At 36.8% G+C, this 19,221-nt stretch overlaps 1 protein-coding gene across 1 annotated transcript; it reads right to left on the reverse strand.

Moving 5' to 3' along the window:
* Positions 1 to 640: 640 nt before the first annotated feature.
* LOC107734270 (XK-related protein 6-like) lies at positions 641 to 16,131 on the reverse strand. The gene is made up of 3 exons (XM_016546186.1): positions 15,551 to 16,131; positions 4,041 to 4,237; positions 641 to 2,425 (listed from the first exon to the last, which is right to left on the reverse strand). The coding sequence occupies exons 1-3, from the start codon at positions 16,129 to 16,131 to the stop codon at positions 1,458 to 1,460; spliced, it is 1,746 nt and encodes a 581-aa protein (XP_016401672.1). The 3' UTR covers positions 641 to 1,457.
* Between the last annotated feature and the right edge of the window lie 3,090 nt (positions 16,132 to 19,221).

A 19,221-nucleotide genomic window follows, 5' to 3' on the forward strand; every position in this document is an offset into this window, starting at 1 on the left:
CTTGTCGAGGGTTTTCTGTGCTTATTTCTGATGAGATAAAACACGCGCTATGTTCACACCGCAGCTGAATCTGAGCTAAATCTGATTTGTTTTCCACTCATGTGTGAACGCATTGGCGTCGAACAATCGAACTCAACATTTGTCATAACCGCACACTTTCACACTTGGTCAGTGGAATGATGTTAAAGGGGTCATATGATGCGATTTCAAGTTTTCCTTTCTCTTTGGAGTGTTACAAGCTGTTCGTGAATAGATAAGATCCCTAAAGTTGCAAAGACTAAAGTCTCAAATCCAAAGAGATATTTGGTAAATACTAATAAATATATCATTTCTAGAAATGAAAGTTATAAAAACATTATTATATAATTTAAAATTACATAGTTAGCAAATGTTAAATAATAAAACTAAATTATAAACTATAATATTAAGTTAGAATTATAATAAAATAGAAAAATAAATAATACAAGCAGAAAATTAGAATGAGCGATTTTGGCTTGCGGTGTGAACAAAGCCATGAAACAAAAGCATCCCAATAATTGAGGGAAATTTTTTTATTTTTTTTTTATTTTTTAATCATCAATTCATGTGCTATTCTCTTTACAAAGCTGTTCCTTCAGAACCATCCATGAGCTGTGTGCTTTTATTATTTAATTATTAATATAAATTCCCACTAAACAGATCCAACATGATTCTCAGTGCAATATTAACCATGCTTATTGTGCAAAGGGTTTAATGGATTTGAACTGTGCTATACGGAGTCAATGAGGTATTTCTTTAATAACCGAAGAATACAATAATCAAGACACTTTAACAAACTAAATACAGATTTTAAGGCAAACAGACAATGAATGCCACTTGGCAGGTGGATTCTCGCCTACAGAGGTCAGTGTAAAGGGGCGCATACAGCGATTAATTCACTAGAGGTCGCCAAATCGCTCTACTGTAGTTTGCTAGTAGAACTTCCTACTCAAATTGACAACTCTTACTGAAAATAAGTGTTTTTTGATTGCATTGTCAATGCAAATCACAAGTGGAAAATCTAGGTTATAGCAGGTGCTTTTTGTATATAAACCCCAACTTGAGCATATCGATCAACGCAAGTGTGAAAACAAGCTCTGAAATATCAAGATCAGCTAGTGTAGATTAATAAAAGTTGTTAAGAACACAAGGCGGTGTTGATGTGGTCAACCGATCTCCATTTTTCCAATGTAATGGTTTCTGCTGGCTGTAAACACCATGACGCATACATATCCCTTCATGAGGACACATTTTTAAACGGATATTGTAAAAAAGAGACAGTATATACATATAAAATATATACACATCTTCTGGAGGCTTTTGATGTAAAAGAAAAATGTGCAATGCTTGATGCTTACACTCTTTTACACTCATTTGTACGGAAACCAAAATGGCATGCATTTTGCGGAACGTGGCAGATCTGAAACCAAACGTGGACGTCACAGGGACGATTCGAACTGCAGGAGCTCGTACAGCAGCGGTCCGTCCCTGTACCTGATCCCGACGGTGGCGGGCGTGATGAACTGCAGGATGTTTATCGTCCTTCGCAAGCGCCTGTCCACGAAGTGCGCGTCCCAGGCCGGGTAGCGTTTCCTGGGCATGTCGATCTTGATCAGTGGTCCCTCCGGCCGGTAGCGGCCCAAGGGAGTGGTGGGCTCGGGCGAGCGCACCTGAAACACGGGCAGGCAGGTGTCCACTGTGGTGTCATCCTGCTGGCCAAAGGCCCCCATGGAAGCCCGGGAGGGAGTGGGTTGGGACGCTCGCGGTCTAGGGGTGGGCGCCATGGGCTCGGCCTCCGGGGGTAACGGAAGTCCCCAAAGAAGCTCGGCACAACAGGAGCTAGCTAGCACCCTTATTTTAGGTCCCATCGGATGAAGGAACCCATAGTAGATGCCCATGAAAACCACCCCTGAGGCGAAGGTTAGGTAAACCCCGCAGAGCACCAGCACTGCATAGGAGTCAGTGGTGACCGGGTCTCGGTAGGCGTACCACAGGCAAGTAAGCACCGTATTCTCGGCAAGCACCACGAAGTAGTAGATCACCATGCGGTACCGGGTTCGGCCCTCCTTCACGTTGAACCAGCAGAAGATGTAGACGATGCCCACCACCATGTTGAAGAGCACCTCTTCCCATTTGGACATGCAAAAATCCGTGCCGCCGTGCACGATCCAGAAGGCCATGGCGCACCAGTGCACGACCACGAAGATGCCGAAGTAGATGTGGAAGATGGAAGCGAAGAGTGCGAAGGAGAGCACCCGTGAGGATATGGTGAAAAGCCTCCAGAAGATGTGGATCAGCGCGCCTCTGTAGCTCATGCTCTTTTTGTCATCTCTGGAGTCGCGCAGGAGCTTGTGGTACGAAGCCAGGACCCAGGCCAGCGAGAGTAGGGAGGCAACGGAGGAGACACCTGTGGAGGTGTTCATGATGAGAGACATTCTTCAGTATACTTATCATAGGCCAGTAGTTCTCAACCACGTCCCCCACCCCACCACTGCACATTTTGTGTGTCTCCCTAATCAAACACACCTCATTAAAGGCACAATATGTAATTTTCGCCGCTGGAGGGCACATATTCAAAATAAACAAAGAAGCAAAGGCGTAGTTTGATGACGCCGTGACTGAGTGTGGAATCATGGGAGTTGTCATCTTCATCTCCACAGCCGATGCAATCCGACGGGACTCGGGCAGAAATCATGTTCATGGATGAGCTAATGATTTATCAGCTCATTAGTAGAAACTCCAAGACCTGGGGTATTAGTGGGGTACTACCCGTGTTTATTACACAGCTCTGTGGAATACTTGATTCTGATTGGTCAGTCGCGACATTCCGAGGTATATTATCCCTCGATAACAACCGGTAAAAATTAATAACACAGGCTCATCCGGGTAACTGAAGTCGGCTGTACTTTGCTAGGAACATTTTCTCTTCGTGGAAGCTTTGCGTTTGGTTAGCTAATAAAATATTAAAACTCAATTCAATATTATGCGTACAATTGCTGTAATGGATTATAAGATAACTAACAAACTTGAAAGATTTTAAAACATTTTCGTCTTAAATCAATATATTTTATCGCCTTAATTATTTATGTGCTGAAATGTTGTGTAATAAGTGGTTTGACTGCACCGTATCCCTTGAATGTCCGTATAGTTTGAACTTACCGCTTTTGTTAGCAACTGCTGTCTTCACGGAAGCTTTGCGTTAAAATATTTCAACTCGAATCAATATTTTGTGTCTAATTATTTACTTATGAGGCATGTAGCCGTGTAATAAGCGGGATAATGTACATCCAGCCAGTTGTTATTACAGAAAAACCCCCTTCAGGGTGATACAAGACCCCTTCGCTTTGCGTAGGGGTCCTGATCACCCTGTCGGGGGTTATTCTGCGATAACACAACTGGCTGGCCAGCCAGTTGTTATCGCAGAATAACCCCCGACAGGGTGATCAGGACCCCTACACAAAGCGAAGCCGTGTAATAAGCGGGATAATGTACATCCAGCCAGTTGTTATTACAGAAAAACCCCCTTCAGGGTGATACAAGACCCCTTCGCTTTGCGTAGGGGTCCTGATCACCCTGTTGGGGGTTATTCTGCGATAACAACTGGCTGGATGTACATTATCCCTTACATATCAGTTGTTATTACAGAAAAACCCCCTTCAGGGTGATACAAGACCCCTTCGCTTTGCGTAGGGGTCCTGATCACCCTGTTGGGGGTTATTCTGCGATAACAACTGGCTGGATGTACATTATACCTTACATATTATGTTGTAGAATATAACATGAAGATATCTTGAGCTTGTGTAACCAAAAGCCCATTGACTTTGGGATGACAGAATCGGAAGTGCAAAAATGCTTGTTTCTGGGTTTCAGGACTCAATCCTGGCCTGCCGCACTCTATAGACGTCTATGTGACAGAGGGATCTGTTTAGCTAGCATTTATCATGCATTCTTAAAGTTTACAATTGCAAGCTCAAAACTGTAGTTGACTGAACGAACTCCACTAACGTACGGTTCACACTTACACTGCAGCGTCTCGGCCCGGTTCTTCTGGATCATTATACAGAGTTGTAGCACCAGTTGGGGGGCACTCTCTAGAAACGTCTCCAGCAGCCGGAGCATGTTGACGTCAGCATACTCGTACATCATCGCCCAGTAGAAGCGCCGCCTGTGTTCCTTCTGCCGTCGACTCTGGATGCCCAGGTACATTGTACGGATATACCTGTTCAGAGATCAAAAGATGCACAGCTAATAAACACATGCATCTCTGGACAAAATGAGTAATGTTCTTGTATACAGAATCAGTTTTTTTGTATATGAAAAACATATGCAGTGGTCTTTTTTATTTCAATGTTGTGATCCCATGTTACACAGAAACCAGAGAAACACACAACGTAATGCACAAAACAGTCTGATATCAATAAATAGCATTATTTGCACACAATTTTAAATGTTCCTGGATGTTCTGCCGTCACAATAAAGGAATTCCCACACACATCTTAATTATACCACAAGGGTGAAAGTACTCTTTGATATAATAATATAAAATAAAAAAACTAAATACACTTTCAATTATATTTGCAGAAAGCACATACTTTGTGCTCAAAATTAGCCTAAAAGGTAAATTAATCAGCCTAATTTTAGAGATAATAAAGATCCATTTCTTAAAGCACAAACATAAAATAAAATGTTAAAAGTTGTAATTAAAATAGTCACAATGTGAAAATGAAAATATTTCATGCAATTAGAAAACTGAAAATATTTGTTAAATACAGTTTTATTTATCTTATGTACTCATATTTGTTTTATTTTTGTAATGTATTTGTGGAAAGTCATAATTATGTTACTGTTTGCTATTTGCAATGGTTATTTACTATTTTTTTATAGTTCGATTTTTAGTTAATTACATTAAAACTATTTTCAATTATATTTTGACCACTGAACTAGGAAATCTCTGGTTTCTATTTCAGAAATCTGGTCACCTTAATGTACATTTGCAGGTCAGCATTTAATGCAGGTTAAGGTCCAATAAATCTACATTATATGTGGTGTTGCATCCAAGAACTAGCAATTTAGCATCTATTTCTCCAACTGCGCACTTGGCATCACCATCTGACTTCCCATCAATGCATTTTACCAGAGATGGACACAGTTACAAAGCGTCCTCAAAAATATGATATTTGGAAATAAATAAATAAATAAAGCATTGAAGTAGCCATTTATTTAGAAGAGATGTGCAATAAATTGAAGCGATCGTATGTGGCCATCATTTTCACAGGCTGCTTGAGCCACAGCAACTCTGGACGTGAGTGTGAATTATTTATGTCTATAAAATGAGCTGGAGCACATGGCAGCAGGAGGTTCCCATCAAGGGCAGACTTATTACATCAGTGTTTCTCAATCCTGATCCTGGAGGACCCAAATACCACACACCCATTTTAGAACAAATATTTAGGCAATATTCACATTGCAACAATATACAGGTGACAAGAAGGCATCGCCGCTCCAGTGATTTTTTTTTTGTCAGTGATATTTTGAATTCGTTTTTTTGTGTTTTCATTTTAATTTTAGTTAACGTTTAAGTAATTTTGTTGCATGTTTGCATTTAGTTATTTTTTTTAATATGTCTATATAGTATTTAATAATTTTTATTTCAGTTTTAGTTTCTGTCATTTTTATTTCAACAAACTAAATGAAAGAGAAATGTAGCTTTGACCACTAGCTGAAATAATTATACATTTTTATATTTTATTTCAAGCAAGAAAATGTTTTTTATGGCTTTATTTTATTTAATAACCCTGCACCGCTCACATACACTGTTGTGTAAAGCTGTGAAAACAGACAAACGGAGTGAGACATCACAGTATATCACATATGCATCTCAGCGATTTCACAGTTTACATATTAACACTGCATTTATTTACAGTCACTGTAGGACGTTTATGCACTATAATGATTAATGGCCAATATTGACTGTATGCAAACAAACAGACAACCTCTTTGTGTTGATATATAGACAGTGGATACTGCACTGCCTGAACCGGGATATTAAAGCCTCTGCCATCCAGCAGGCTTCAGGCATGAGTCTAACCTAGCTGAGTTATATCTCAGCTCTCTCTAATAGTACCACACTCAGTGAACGGTTTTTATTTGCTTTATGTTTCCAGCTGAATGAGTCACCGTACGCAGCTGTGCCACTGATATCGACCCGAATGGGATGGGAATGGGTGCGGGTTACAGTAATGTTGGGTTTCATGTCATCCAAGCTGTTTCCCGTGTTAGTCAATACAGCCTTAAAAGCATGGAGTGCATGTACTAAAATCACTCTGTTTGAAAGCTGATCAGTTTAGCCACAAATTCATAGGATGTACAGTGACATACAGTTAAATGTTTTAGAAGCAACATTTTGAAAAGAGGCCTCATATGCACAACAAGGCTGTATTTATTTGATAAAAAATACAGTAATATTGTGAAATATTTTACAAATTCAAATAACTGCTTTCTATCTGAATACATTGTAAAATGTAATTTATTCATGTGATGCAAAGTTGAATTTTCAGCATCATTACTCCAGTCTTCAGTGTCACATGATCCTTCAGAAATCATTCTAATATACTAATTTGCTGCTCAAGAAACATTTCTTATCATTATCAATGTTGAAAACAGTAACATTTTTGAGGGTTTTTTTGAACAGTTTTTATATAAAGTAGAAATATTTTAATGCTTTCTCACATTATAAATGTATTTGCTGTCACTTTTGATTAATTTAATGATTCTTGCTGAATAAAAGAAACCATGATTTTAGAGGATATTTTCATTTGAAATAGAAATATTTTTATGTTTTATAGCGTTACAAACTTATTTACGGTCACTTTTGATCTGAATAAATGCTGAATAAAATCATGAACTTCTTTCAAAATAAAAACAACAACAACTGAATATTAAGAACTTCAGATGAAGTCATTATAATAAGGAAACACTAAAAAAACAGTGAAACGGCAAGAGCTCTAGAAGGGAGAGAATATAGATGTGCCGTATTAATGCAACCTATCGATCTAAAATCTCTCAGTCTCCGTGATACAGGCAACAAAACTAGGGATGCTCCGATCCGCCTTTTTCGCCTCCGATACCGATTCCGATACCTAAAAACTATGAATGAAAATAAACACACCGGCACATGGGTTCATGTAAAACAATAGACTAAAGTATAAATACAGACAAACAGATTTACAGAGATTTGCTCTCTATCTAAAACTGTGATATATCGGTGAAATCCTGGAGTTTTCCTGCTAAATCCTTCCTGGGGAATACTATAAAAAAAGGATTTCCACTATTTCATATCATACCAACGAACATATGGAGAGAGACAATGGGAAAATAATTGGGAACATTATGCATGCATGTGATACGCCAAATTTCTTCTCTTTCCGTCTCACTTTAGAGCACTTCCAGAGCGCAAAGTAAATTTTTACAGTAAAACAAGTTGTTAGAGGTGGTGAAACGTGAAAGATGTTTTTGCTTTAATAAAACATAAACGACTTACACTCATCTCGCTCTGTTCCAGAAGCCTCTTTCTTTTTTCCTCTCTGTGAGCGAGTAAACCTCCCTGTCCCAAACCATACTGCTTCTGTCTAGATCACCAGTCCATCAGGAAAACTAAAGCGAAACAAACAGAACATAATGGAGTCATGAAATGAGAATGGGGTGAGGGGGAACACTAAACAACCAAACTGCAACACAATTATGGGATCAAGCAGACATCAAATGAAAATGGGTAAAATGACTCCAAACAAGGCATACATTAGAAACTTGTAAAGCAGAGGGACGGACGTGCTGTTCAGAAAGAGAAGATAATTCTGAACCTGAGTGCTAGCGCTGAGAGTGCTACTCTATTCTAGTTATACAAATATTATACACACACACATTAATCACAAAACAACCCCCTACATGATGATATGAGATTTATTACCATAACTGTACATTATCCCTCACACATTTATCAACACCACAATATGAAAATAGTATCAAAATCATACTACAGCCATGAAAAAGAGCTAAAGCAAACACTGTGAGGAGGGTCAGAAATCGTGCAAAAATACCACTGAAAGTGACAAAACAGCCCCAGATACTGTATGTAAAATGCACACACAAGAATTTTTTTCTAGGCCTACATATTTTGCATAAAATATCAGCTAGAAAAACACTGAATAACACTCTAAACAAACACTGTGACGACTGCAAACCAGCAAATATATTCAAATGCACGGTGACAGATTTCAGCAGAGTCCTGCATAATTCAACACAAGAATCGGAAAATGCTTTCAAATGTATTCCAGCAAACAGTTTATTCTGTTATGATATGCTATACATTATTTAAAGATAATTTTGTTGTTTGGTATTAATTTAATTTGTCTCTTAGTTCTAAAACGGTATGTCGCAATCCAAATTTTAAAATAATAATAATAATAATACGTTTTGAATAAAATTTCAATGATGTATGCTGGCATACACCGGAATATTATGGATAGTGGACTTGTATTTTAGTTTGAAGTTAAAGACGCCTTGATGGATTTCTTTCTTACAAACATGCCGCTTTTTGCTTCACAAGATGTTAACTGATGGACTGGAGTGGTGTGGATTACTTGTGGATTATTGTGATGTTTTTATCAGCTGTTTGGACTCTCATTCTGACGGCACCCATTCACTGCAGAGGATCCACTGCTGAGCAAGTGATGCAATGCTACATTTCTCCAAATCTGATGAAGAAACAAACTCATCTACATCTTGGATGACCTGAGGGTGAATACATGTTCAGCACATTTTTATTTTTGGGTGAACTATTCCTTTAAGATATGCATGTCTACAGTAAATTGTCTGGATTTTTGTGAAACAAGACGAAAAAATGTCACGTTTGCTCCTTCATTCGACCCCTAGATTAATATTCAGGTGCTATTTCTAGCAAGTGCATCATGACTAAGAGAAAGAACCTGCTGAGACACTGCAAACTCTCTCTTTTTCTCTTCTGGAGAGCTGTTACTGAAACTCCCGCAGGGAGGATAGATTCATTTCACAGGCTTTATGCTTTTACCCTGAAAATTTCACAGATTGTGCCTGCAATCAATAATTGAACACAACTTTAACACTGAGGGTTTGTGCGCAACTCAGGTTCTCACAGCAGAATCTTTTATAAGGAAATAGTCATGGTTTAGCTCATAAACGTTTAACAGCTGAACAGACTGTTGAGCAGTTAGCAATACAATCTGAGGAAATAGGCTTTTAGACCTCTTTTTCAGCTGTTGAGACATGTTTCTGAGCATTTATTAAAGGGGCTCGAACATGAAAACATCTAAAGGTCTGGTAAATCTTGATGCACTATGAAAGTTTGCACACAAAAACATATATATATTTATATATGGGTCAAAGACGAAAAAGGGTTTAAGCATAAAAACAATAAGTGTAATACTGCTTTGAATTGTTGTTGTTTTCCCCCCCCCAAAATGTAAAAAGTTTTCAGTTTAATTTAATTGCAATTTTGTTTTTGTTTTTCTGAGCAAAAAATAAATACCATACATTTTCCCCTGATTTACAGAAGAAACCCACTAAAATGTCATTCAGTGTAACAATCCTGTCAGGAATATTTACAACAAATATCAATTTATGACATATATATAAATATATAGAGAGAGAAAATGCATGATATGACCTCTTCAAAAGAACAGTAGATTCTCAAAGTAAGTAGGCTACTTTCAGTCTAGCTAATGTCAGTCGCTGAAAGTGATTCGCTATCCAGCAAATCCCATTTTCAATTTTCTGTATTCTATTCTGTATATTTTTGGTCGCAGCAGCAGAATGAATTCAACAATCATAATCCTCGCGAACACTCATACATGCAAAGGCTGAAACTATAGCTGCAATCTTCGCTGAAAGTCCAATAAATCTAATTCCCCGATAAAAAGAAACAATAGTTAAGGCTCACAGTTATCTGAAAGGTTAAATGGATGATGGAGGATTATGTGGTTAAGTAGATGTAAGAGCTACTCAGGTTTAGAAGCTCAACACATTATTCAGTCAGAAATATCCCTGTGCATGCATATTGACAATTTCAAACTGAATTTCTACATTCATACCGGATTTATTTTAAGTGTCATCAATATACTATAGTTTGTTTTATATATTTTGAGACTAAGTTTCTAACTTTCTATTTTTCCTTTTAATTTTAGTTGACATTTTAATAATTTTATTATGTTTTTGCTATTTTTTTTTTTTTTTTTATAATTTTTAAATAGCTTTTAAAAAGTCTAAATAGTTGTTTATTCATTTTTCTTTCAGTTTTTTAGTACACCAAATTAAACTAAATTAAAATGAGAAACGCTGCCTTGGCAACAAGTTTATTTATTTATTTTTTATTTCAGTTTATGTTTATTTCAAGTAACACTTTTTTTATGGTTTTCATTTTCATTTTTGTTAACTATAAAAACCCTGATGCATATTCTTGTCTGCTGAATAATAACAGATAACAGATTCAAATAAATAATTGACTCAAATAGAAATCAATATTTTAATAACTTTCCAGGGAAATGAAATAAATGTTAAATGAAACAGAAACTGAAATAAAAATAAAAATATAAAATAATTTATTTCAGTTAGTTGGCGAATTTTTTTTTTGTTTTGTTTAACTTGTAACTTGTTTATAAAAAGACATAAAAAAATAATAAAAATGACAAAAAACACAACAAAATTACTAAAACTTTAAAATTAAAATAAAAGTGGAAAACATCAAATAAAACTGAGAAGTTATTTAAAAAACTATTATTAAAAACTACAATAGTATATCAGTGACACTAAAATAGCTATTACTGAATATTAAACGAATAGTTCATATTTCGAAAAAAAAAATGCATTAATATTCATTCTTCATCGTTTCTTAATCTATCTTTCTAACAAAGCTGCATTGTACACTATGAAACTATGAATATTGTTTGGCTCTGTGACAGGTTGCTTATTTTCCTCTATTGTAAGTTGCTTTGGATAAGATGCATGACTGTAAACTGTATGGCAGAAAGAATTTAACGTCAAAAACCTTACACACATCAACTATAAGTCTCACGCTATGAGCAACTGGTACTGGAGAGACCTTCTGTTGTATTTCTCATGTCATTCTACAGAAAGAGCTCAAGCAAAATAAATAATGTACAAGTGCTGAACATTAAACAAGGTAAAGGTTGCATGAGTGGGTGGACTAGAAAACATGAAAGCAGCCGCTTGTGAGAGGGATCCGTGCAGCAGTGAAGTGTGTAGTGCAGTGCAGCTGCGTCTGTCTCGTCCCAGGAGCCGCTCGTGCTGTGGTTAAGTGGAGGCAGTAAAAGCCCAGTAACGGGCCGGTGAAAGCTGTGAGCTCTGGGGCTCGGGGTGACCGAAAGTGCACTGAACAGATACAGGAGAATTCAGGTCAGTGTGTCAGTGCCAACATCTACAGCCACACCAGCTGCTGGACCAGAGTTCATGTCTGCATAAGACCGCAAGGACCCCGAGCTCACCCACTTCAATAGGACATTGCCCAGAGGGTTAATGACTGATGCTAGAATGCAAATTAGGTTTTTGTGTTTCTTGCTATTGGTGGATTACATTAGGTTGCTGCAGTAGGTGGTTTCTTACTGGTCCTATAGTCAATGCTCAAGTCTTTGCGATATTGTCGTCTAGATACGGCTCAGCTTTTTCCTTCAATACAAGTCTGTGGGATTTCACCCATTTTTATTTTAAAGGGGTCATCGGATGCCCATTTTGCACAAGTTGATATGATTCTTTAGGGTCTTAATTAAAAGTCTATAACATACTTTGGTAAAAATTTCTCAATGGTAGTGTAAAAAAACACCTTTTTAAACCTGTCAAAATCAGCTGTTTTTATCAAGCCATTATAGTTCATGTTGCTTTAAATGTTAATGAGCTCTGCCCTCTCTTCCGAGCTGCTCTCAGAAAGACTGTTTACTTTAGCCGCATTCATCGGGCCTAAGGTAAGACACCAGTCCAGTCTGTGCTGAAACACTACTGTCAATCAACTATCGTGGGAGGGGCCTGTACAGAACTGCGTCATTCTGACAGGGCTCTCAGAACAGCCTGATTTGAGAAAGGGGATTTTTTTTAAAAACACTGGGTGGATTTTTATAATTATAGGATGGATGTGTACACACACTGCCAACACATATTTATGTTCAAACAACTTGAAAAGTGAATTTTGCATCCGATGACCCCTTTAAGCAAAATCTCCATATCTAGCTAAATATTAGAGGAACCATTCATGCACAAAATCGCACACTGCAAAAAAAAGATTTTTTTTCTTGTTTTCCAGTACAAATATTCTCATTTACTTGAGAATCAAAATTACTTGCGATACTATGTCTTGTTTTCTGAAAAACTTATCAAAATTAAGTACGTTTTTCCTTAAAACAAGAACAAAATCTGCCAATAAGGTAAATACTAGTTTAATTTAATAACTAGTTCTCTCTTTAAAAGTTGATTTTTTTTTCTAATGCCAATTTTTTTTTTCTTGTTTTAAGCACAAACTCACTTACATTTTTTGAAAAAAATACTTAATTTTACATGTCAAGTAAATGTATCTTGATTTAATATTGTTTAGATATTTGTACAGGAAAACAAGACAAATTTTTGTCTTGTGACCCAAGTTCAATAGTTAGGGTTGATGGTTTGTTAAAATCAGTATCTTCAAATATATTGATTTTTCGAAGTTACAAATAAATCAAAGACTGTTGGAGTATGTTTTACAAGAAAATACTATTTCAGTCTTTTCACTTCAAAATGTCACATTCAATTCAATGTGCTATGTGGCATTTTTTATTTTTATTTATTTATTTTTTGTAATTATTTGTGAAATTTACTAGCATTTTGAGTGGAAATTGTTTCACAGAAATGTTTCAGTGCAAAGCACCACAAATTAAATTGTCTACGAAAACACCAAAACTTTATTATTCTTTTTTAAACTATTATTATTATATTATATTATTATATTATATTATATTATATTATATTACTGATAAGCTACCACTAAATATTGTAGAAACTTAATTTACTGTAAAGTTGCTTTGCAATGATTTGTATCGTGAAAAGCGCTATACAAATAAACTTGAATTGAACTGAATTGAATTATTATTCTTGTTGTTTTTTAACTAGGGAAAATCAAAAAATCCTCATTGAAATTAAAACTCTCTTTTACAGGAATTTTCTGGCCAAGATATGCAGCCAAAAATAACATGTACACAAAACCAAATAGAATTAAGCATGGAATATTAAATATTATTATTACAATATTACATGGAATATTAAAAAATTAAATAGCAGATGAGAGACAAACACTGACACACTAACAAACCGCCATCTTGCAACTATTAATTCATTTCTTTGTTGATTAATTCTAGTCGTATGTTAACTTTAGGGTCCAAAGGTCCGAACGATCAGAACATCATAACAGAATAACAACTGGACATGATCTGCGTGTGTAAACTAAATGCATGGAAGGGCTGAAAGGATTCTCCCGCTGTGAGAACTCAGAGTCAAGCTGGGGTCTTACACTCTGAACACCGCAATCAGCCCTCATCAGTGTTAGATCTCTGCCAAGGGAAGCATCTGTGCATCCAGAGAGTGTGAGTGCCGCCGACGGGGAACAAATTCTCTGCCTGCGCCCGTCAGCTTCTGGTCACCCCTGAGCCCGACAGATGATCTTAACCCGCGTGACAGTCAACTAATTGTCTTATTCAGGCCTGCAGACACTGACTACATCTCCTGTCGCCCCGCTGATGAAGCCAAACATCAACAACAAGCTATTCTTACATATCACTGGACACTCTCACGAAACACTGTATGGAGCTAATCACAGGCGTTTGTATATTCTGAACAGAATGGAGCACAAAACTGTGATTTACTACTTGGAAATGCTGTAATCTGATAACTGGATTGACTGAAAAATCATGCAGCCTGGAATCCTTCATTAATCTAATTATTTCTATGAAAATGCTATTCAAAAAGAATGTTCCACTTCATATGACATATAACTTCATATGAGTTATTCTGTACCATTTCACCAACAGACTAAACTATGGCAGTAAATAAAGCAAAAGGAAATGAGATGAATTGCACAAAATCAGTCAACATGTTTGCTCCACATAAAAAAAGAAAGAAAGAAAAAAGAAAAAAAAACACATACACACACACATACATAGAGTTGTTATTATAGTTATTATTAATTTAGTGACAATTAAGCACATTTTACCCCCAGAATCCCTACAATAATTTAATTTGCATTATTTAATTTAATGCAGAAAAAAACAAGAATTTATAACATTTACAATTGTATACATTTTATAAATTCTCCTAAAACAAATTAAAATATTTTTTCTAAAACAAAAAGTCTAATTAAATAAGTCTTATTATTATTATTATTATTATTATTATTATTATTAACATTCTGATATTCATTTCATGTCAGTTAAGCACATTTTACCTCCTCAAAATCCCACAATAATTTAATTCTCATTAATTGAATGCAGAAAAACTAGAATATATTAGTAAAATTGTAAAATACTTATTATTTTATTTATTTTATATTGACTGTATAATCATTTTCATTAATAATTTAATGAAAAATTATCATATTGGAGTAAGAAAAATTCAAGATTATATATAACATCAAAATGCAAAACAAAAATATGTAATAATACTAAAATAAGTTATTTTTATGCAAATCATGTTTTTGTGAGATTTACTCAAATACAATTTACGAAAAAAATCTGTATTCAATTATTTTCAGATAATCAGACAAGTCTTACATTAAAATGTAAATAATGTTCCAATATAGGTTTACAAAACATCAAATATCCGCCCCTCCTCATGCTGTGTCTTGATGGCAGGTTTGTTATTCTGCACTTGGATAAAAGCATCTGAATGCAAATCCTGGTGATGCCAAGCCTTGTTTCAAGCTTACCTGCTCATATTCAACTTGAGAGCTGAAAAACAACCTCTCAACAGATGAGACACATCAGTGCAACCCCTCACCAGAACACACATGCTTCTCAATCAGCATGAAATATTGACAACATCCTGAAGACAAGACTGAAAGTGAGAGCAACATCCTACAAGATCAAGCCCAAGCTGGATGCAGCAAAACCAACCCAACCAGACTGAAGTTTGTTTTCCTCTTGCAGAGGTCATTCAAGTAAATTAATTACAAGCTCTATCGATTTCACACTCTCCAGCCCGAAGTGAGCCCGTCATTCTGCTGAAATTAACTGTTTGGCGTCGTTACACAGATGGTTAGAGGAGGACACTGAACGAGCCATAAAGCAAGAGAACGAAAACACCGTGTTTCAACTGAGCTAGACTGCTTGGCTTGACGGATAGAGAAGAAATGATATGATGCATCTGCATGCAATCGCACGTTTATGTGTACATGTTCAATGTGCAATACATCTGGATTCAAAACAAGCACATCATGTGCATCCTCCTAATGTGACATTCCGCGTCCTACCTCCACACTTGTCCCATCTGAAGGATGTGCACACAAGCATGCCAGATCCAAATGTAGATCACACAGCACCTGTCCCTAGCGTAGATGCGCGAGCTCAGATCCGCCGTAGCTTTTCGGCTGAGCCCCTCCATGGCCCCGAGACCACCGCCCGTGTAATCCTGGACGAACCACCTGAAGCTTAGAATCTGGACCAGCACCGACGGCACCAGCACGAAGAACAGCGTGAGCCCGAACCACAGATAGTCCCGTTTGGAGTAGTAGTCCAAGGCCAGCCACAAGTCCGTGCCGACGTCCCAGAAGAGGACGAGCAGCGCGAGGACGATCCAGAGGCAGTCCAGCCACAGGCGCTCCTCCCGCTGCTGCTGCGGCTGCGGCCGCCTCCATCCTCCAGCATCCCTGTCGCCCAGCAGCGACTGCAGACACGCGCTCCTGCAGCCCCAGTAGCACGACGACGAGCTGCAGCAGTGGCAGATGTGTATGGCCGCGCTGTCCAGCGCATCCTCGTCGCCGAGCACCTCGTCCAGCTTGTACAGCTGGGCGAAACCGGTAACGACCCCCACGCCATCGGATTTTGCTGCCATCTTGCTCTCTGAAACGCTTCATCCCCCCCTTTCAGTGCTCCGTGACGTCACTTCCGTGATACCTGTATTGGGGGGCGGGACGTGGTGTGAGTCGATGCTACTTAAAATTGATTGAAGGGCTCATGAATAATACACCAGTTAAATGTCTGGAAACATCCTGCATTAATCTGAAATATCAGAGTCGTGTGTTGACAAATATACAAAAATATATTGTGTACTGTACAATATAATTATACCATATAAGTATATTTTGTATATTAAAAATTATTTAAAAAAATATATTTGTGTGTATAGAGAGAGACACAGAGAGAGCTGTATTTATATACTCATTTTAAGATAATGTAAATGCATAATTTTATGAATATTTCTCACTCTGATTATTTTGATTCTATATATTCTGATTATTATTACTGTACACAAACCTCTAAGTTTTTTGACTAAACAAACAAACAAACAAACAAATAAATAATATCACCATTATTGTCCAGGAAAAAACATGCACTTTATTTGCCACACAGTTATAAACACTGAATATTTCACAAGGTTGTTTTTGTTTTTCTGTACACATTTTTAAAGGTTTCAGATAAATAAATAAATAAATAAAATACATGTTTCCACCATTATTGTCCAGGAAATATCTTCCTTTCATGAACACTGAATATTTCTCAAGGTGGCTTTAATCATGAAAGTCAATTTCTGCACACAAACATTTTTAACTACAAAATAAATAAATAAATAAAATTCACAATTATTAAATGTTTTATCATATTTATTTTTTAAATATTTTTTATAATAATAATTACAATTTCCACCGTTATTGTCAAGGAAAAAACATACAGTTTAACACGTTGACTTTTTATGACAATGGAAACCTGAAATTGTTATTGGGTTTTCTGCTAAATTTAAACAGTAAAACAATTATGAAACACAAAGAAATCATCTCATTTCTATATTTTTTTTGAAGACAGATGCAGGCATTGTGTCAGCATATTTTAGAGTTACTGTGCATTACTATTACTGTTCTGTTTAAAACACATTGTATTAATGCTCAATTCATATTTAAACCGGGTATTATGTTAAAAGCAAAACACTGAGAAAAAAAAAAAACAGCCTCCTTGAACACTATCTGTGAGCTCCATAAAATCCATTGCTGTTGCTTCCAGCACATGGGGAATTTCCTAGATTAACAGAGCACAAGCAAAACCCTCTGCCACAGGAATATGACAAAAGCCCCTGTCTTTAGTTCCAGTGGAGAGAGTCCAAATCTTCAAACAGACATCTGACAGAGATACTGGGCGGCTTAACCGCTCTGGGCTAATTAAACTGTCATGATAAAACGAGAGGAGTAGTGGAAACCTCATTTTCAGTAGCAGAGAAAAAAATGCTCAAAAGTGCCTATGTTGAAGCATGACTGTTTAACCCTCTGATGCAGGATTGTCAAACTCAATTCCTGGAGAGCCGGAGCCCTGAAGAGTTTAGATTCAACCCTAATTAAACACACCTGATCCAACTAATCAAGTCCTTCAGGCTTATTTGAAAACTACATGGTATGCGTGTTGGAGCAGGGTTGGAATAAAACTCTGCAGAACTCTGGCCCTCCAGGAATTGCTCTGACGCATGCATTATTAAAAAAAGAAAAAAGAAAGGCAGTTTCTTCAGCTTAGTGAAGCTACAAATAGCCTATGTTTTTTTTTGTAGCCTACTTAAAATCAACAATCTTCTTTTATTATTTGTTGCGATATATATATATATATGTAGTTTTGTATGTATTTTTGCGACTTTGGAGCCCTCTACAGTTAAGTGAGTGGAATTCACTGCCGTAAATATACCACTGTCGTCAATGAGAAGCGTCACTACGCTGAATAAACTGGTTTTGTGGGAAAACAGCTTATCATTTAATGAATCGACAGCATTTTGGCAATCGTTTGCCAATAAGCATTCGTTTTTGGATCTGTTTTTAGAGTTTTTACCTACACAAATGCTGCTTTATAAGAGAAGTCACAGTTTTGCGACAGGTAGGATTCAGACCAACCATCTGAGGCCTGACTGTGCATTTGTTGCTGCCGTAAAGCGATCCGGCTTTTTCGCGGAATTTCGTACCCGCTCAACAAACTTCCAGAAAAGACGTTTGGAAAGAAGCGGAAGCCTTTCGCTCTATTAGAAGTCCGTGTACCATTAGAATGATTTTGAAACTGATATTCCAAGATAAAAAAAAAAAAATACATACAATTGCTTTAAAAATATTTTGAGTAAAATTTCTTAACTAGCATTCAATTAAATAATGATTTTAAAAGAGATTTACATTTGTAATTAGTTCCAGTTCATTCATCACATTAGAAATATAAGATCAAGTCAAAAGCATTTCATTGTGGGATAGTATCTGTGCTGTGGATGTAACACTAGTGGACATCATGCACTAGGCTATTTTATTTCAAATGTTTTGCACAAAGGAATAAATGAATGTAAAATAGGGAAAAGGTAGAGAAATAATGAGAGATACAAAACAGTTCAGACAAGTGTCCAGTGTTCTGCCTGACTGCAAAAGCAAAACCCATTTACACAAAATATGATTTGAAAAGCGCATATGCTTCCCTGTTCAGAAGAGTGACTGTTCTCTGCAGCGCGTTTGAACCAAACAGAACAGCTACTAAATGCAAAAGCACAAGGGCATGACATTTTTATGAAAGCTAATGTTGTGACTGTAGGGGCAGTGAATACTACAAGTGAGATAATTGCCTGCAGGTCCCTTGAGTTCTGGGCTGCTTTCATGTGCTGCTATTGAAGCAGACATTAAATGTATATTTCTTGCATGACTGCTGCACACAAATGCTCATGCCGTGAAAGACACACCATTGATTCAATATGCACAAGACATGTGGCCACTGACATAAGACTGGAATCACTGATTGTTGAGAGATGGACAAAACATTAGAATTAGAAATCATTAAAATATTTACACACTGTATATATATTTACAGTATGAATGTGGTGTGTGTGTGTGTGTGTGATGTGTGTACTGGTTTATATATCCTGGTGGGGACTTAAACCTGACTACACACAGACTCATGGGGACTCGTGTCACGGTGGGGA

The sequence above is a fragment of the Sinocyclocheilus rhinocerous genome, unplaced genomic scaffold (assembly GCF_001515625.1).
Source record: "Sinocyclocheilus rhinocerous isolate Xijiao unplaced genomic scaffold, SAMN03320098_v1.1 scaffold853, whole genome shotgun sequence".
Lineage (NCBI taxonomy): Eukaryota > Metazoa > Chordata > Actinopteri > Cypriniformes > Cyprinidae > Sinocyclocheilus > Sinocyclocheilus rhinocerous.

Bases quoted from the DNA above. Each gene is read 5' to 3' on its own strand.
- LOC107734270 (XM_016546186.1), bottom strand. From the start codon at position 16,131: ATGGCAGCAAAATCCGATGGCGTGGGGGTCGTTACCGGTTTCGCCCAG. The intron at 4,238-15,550 runs GTAGGACGCGGA...ATCTCTGAACAG, and splicing joins CAGATGGGACAAGTGTGGAG to GTATATCCGTACAATGTACC. The intron at 2,426-4,040 runs GTAAGTGTGAAC...ACACCTCCACAG, and splicing joins CCGGGCCGAGACGCTGCAGT to GTGTCTCCTCCGTTGCCTCC.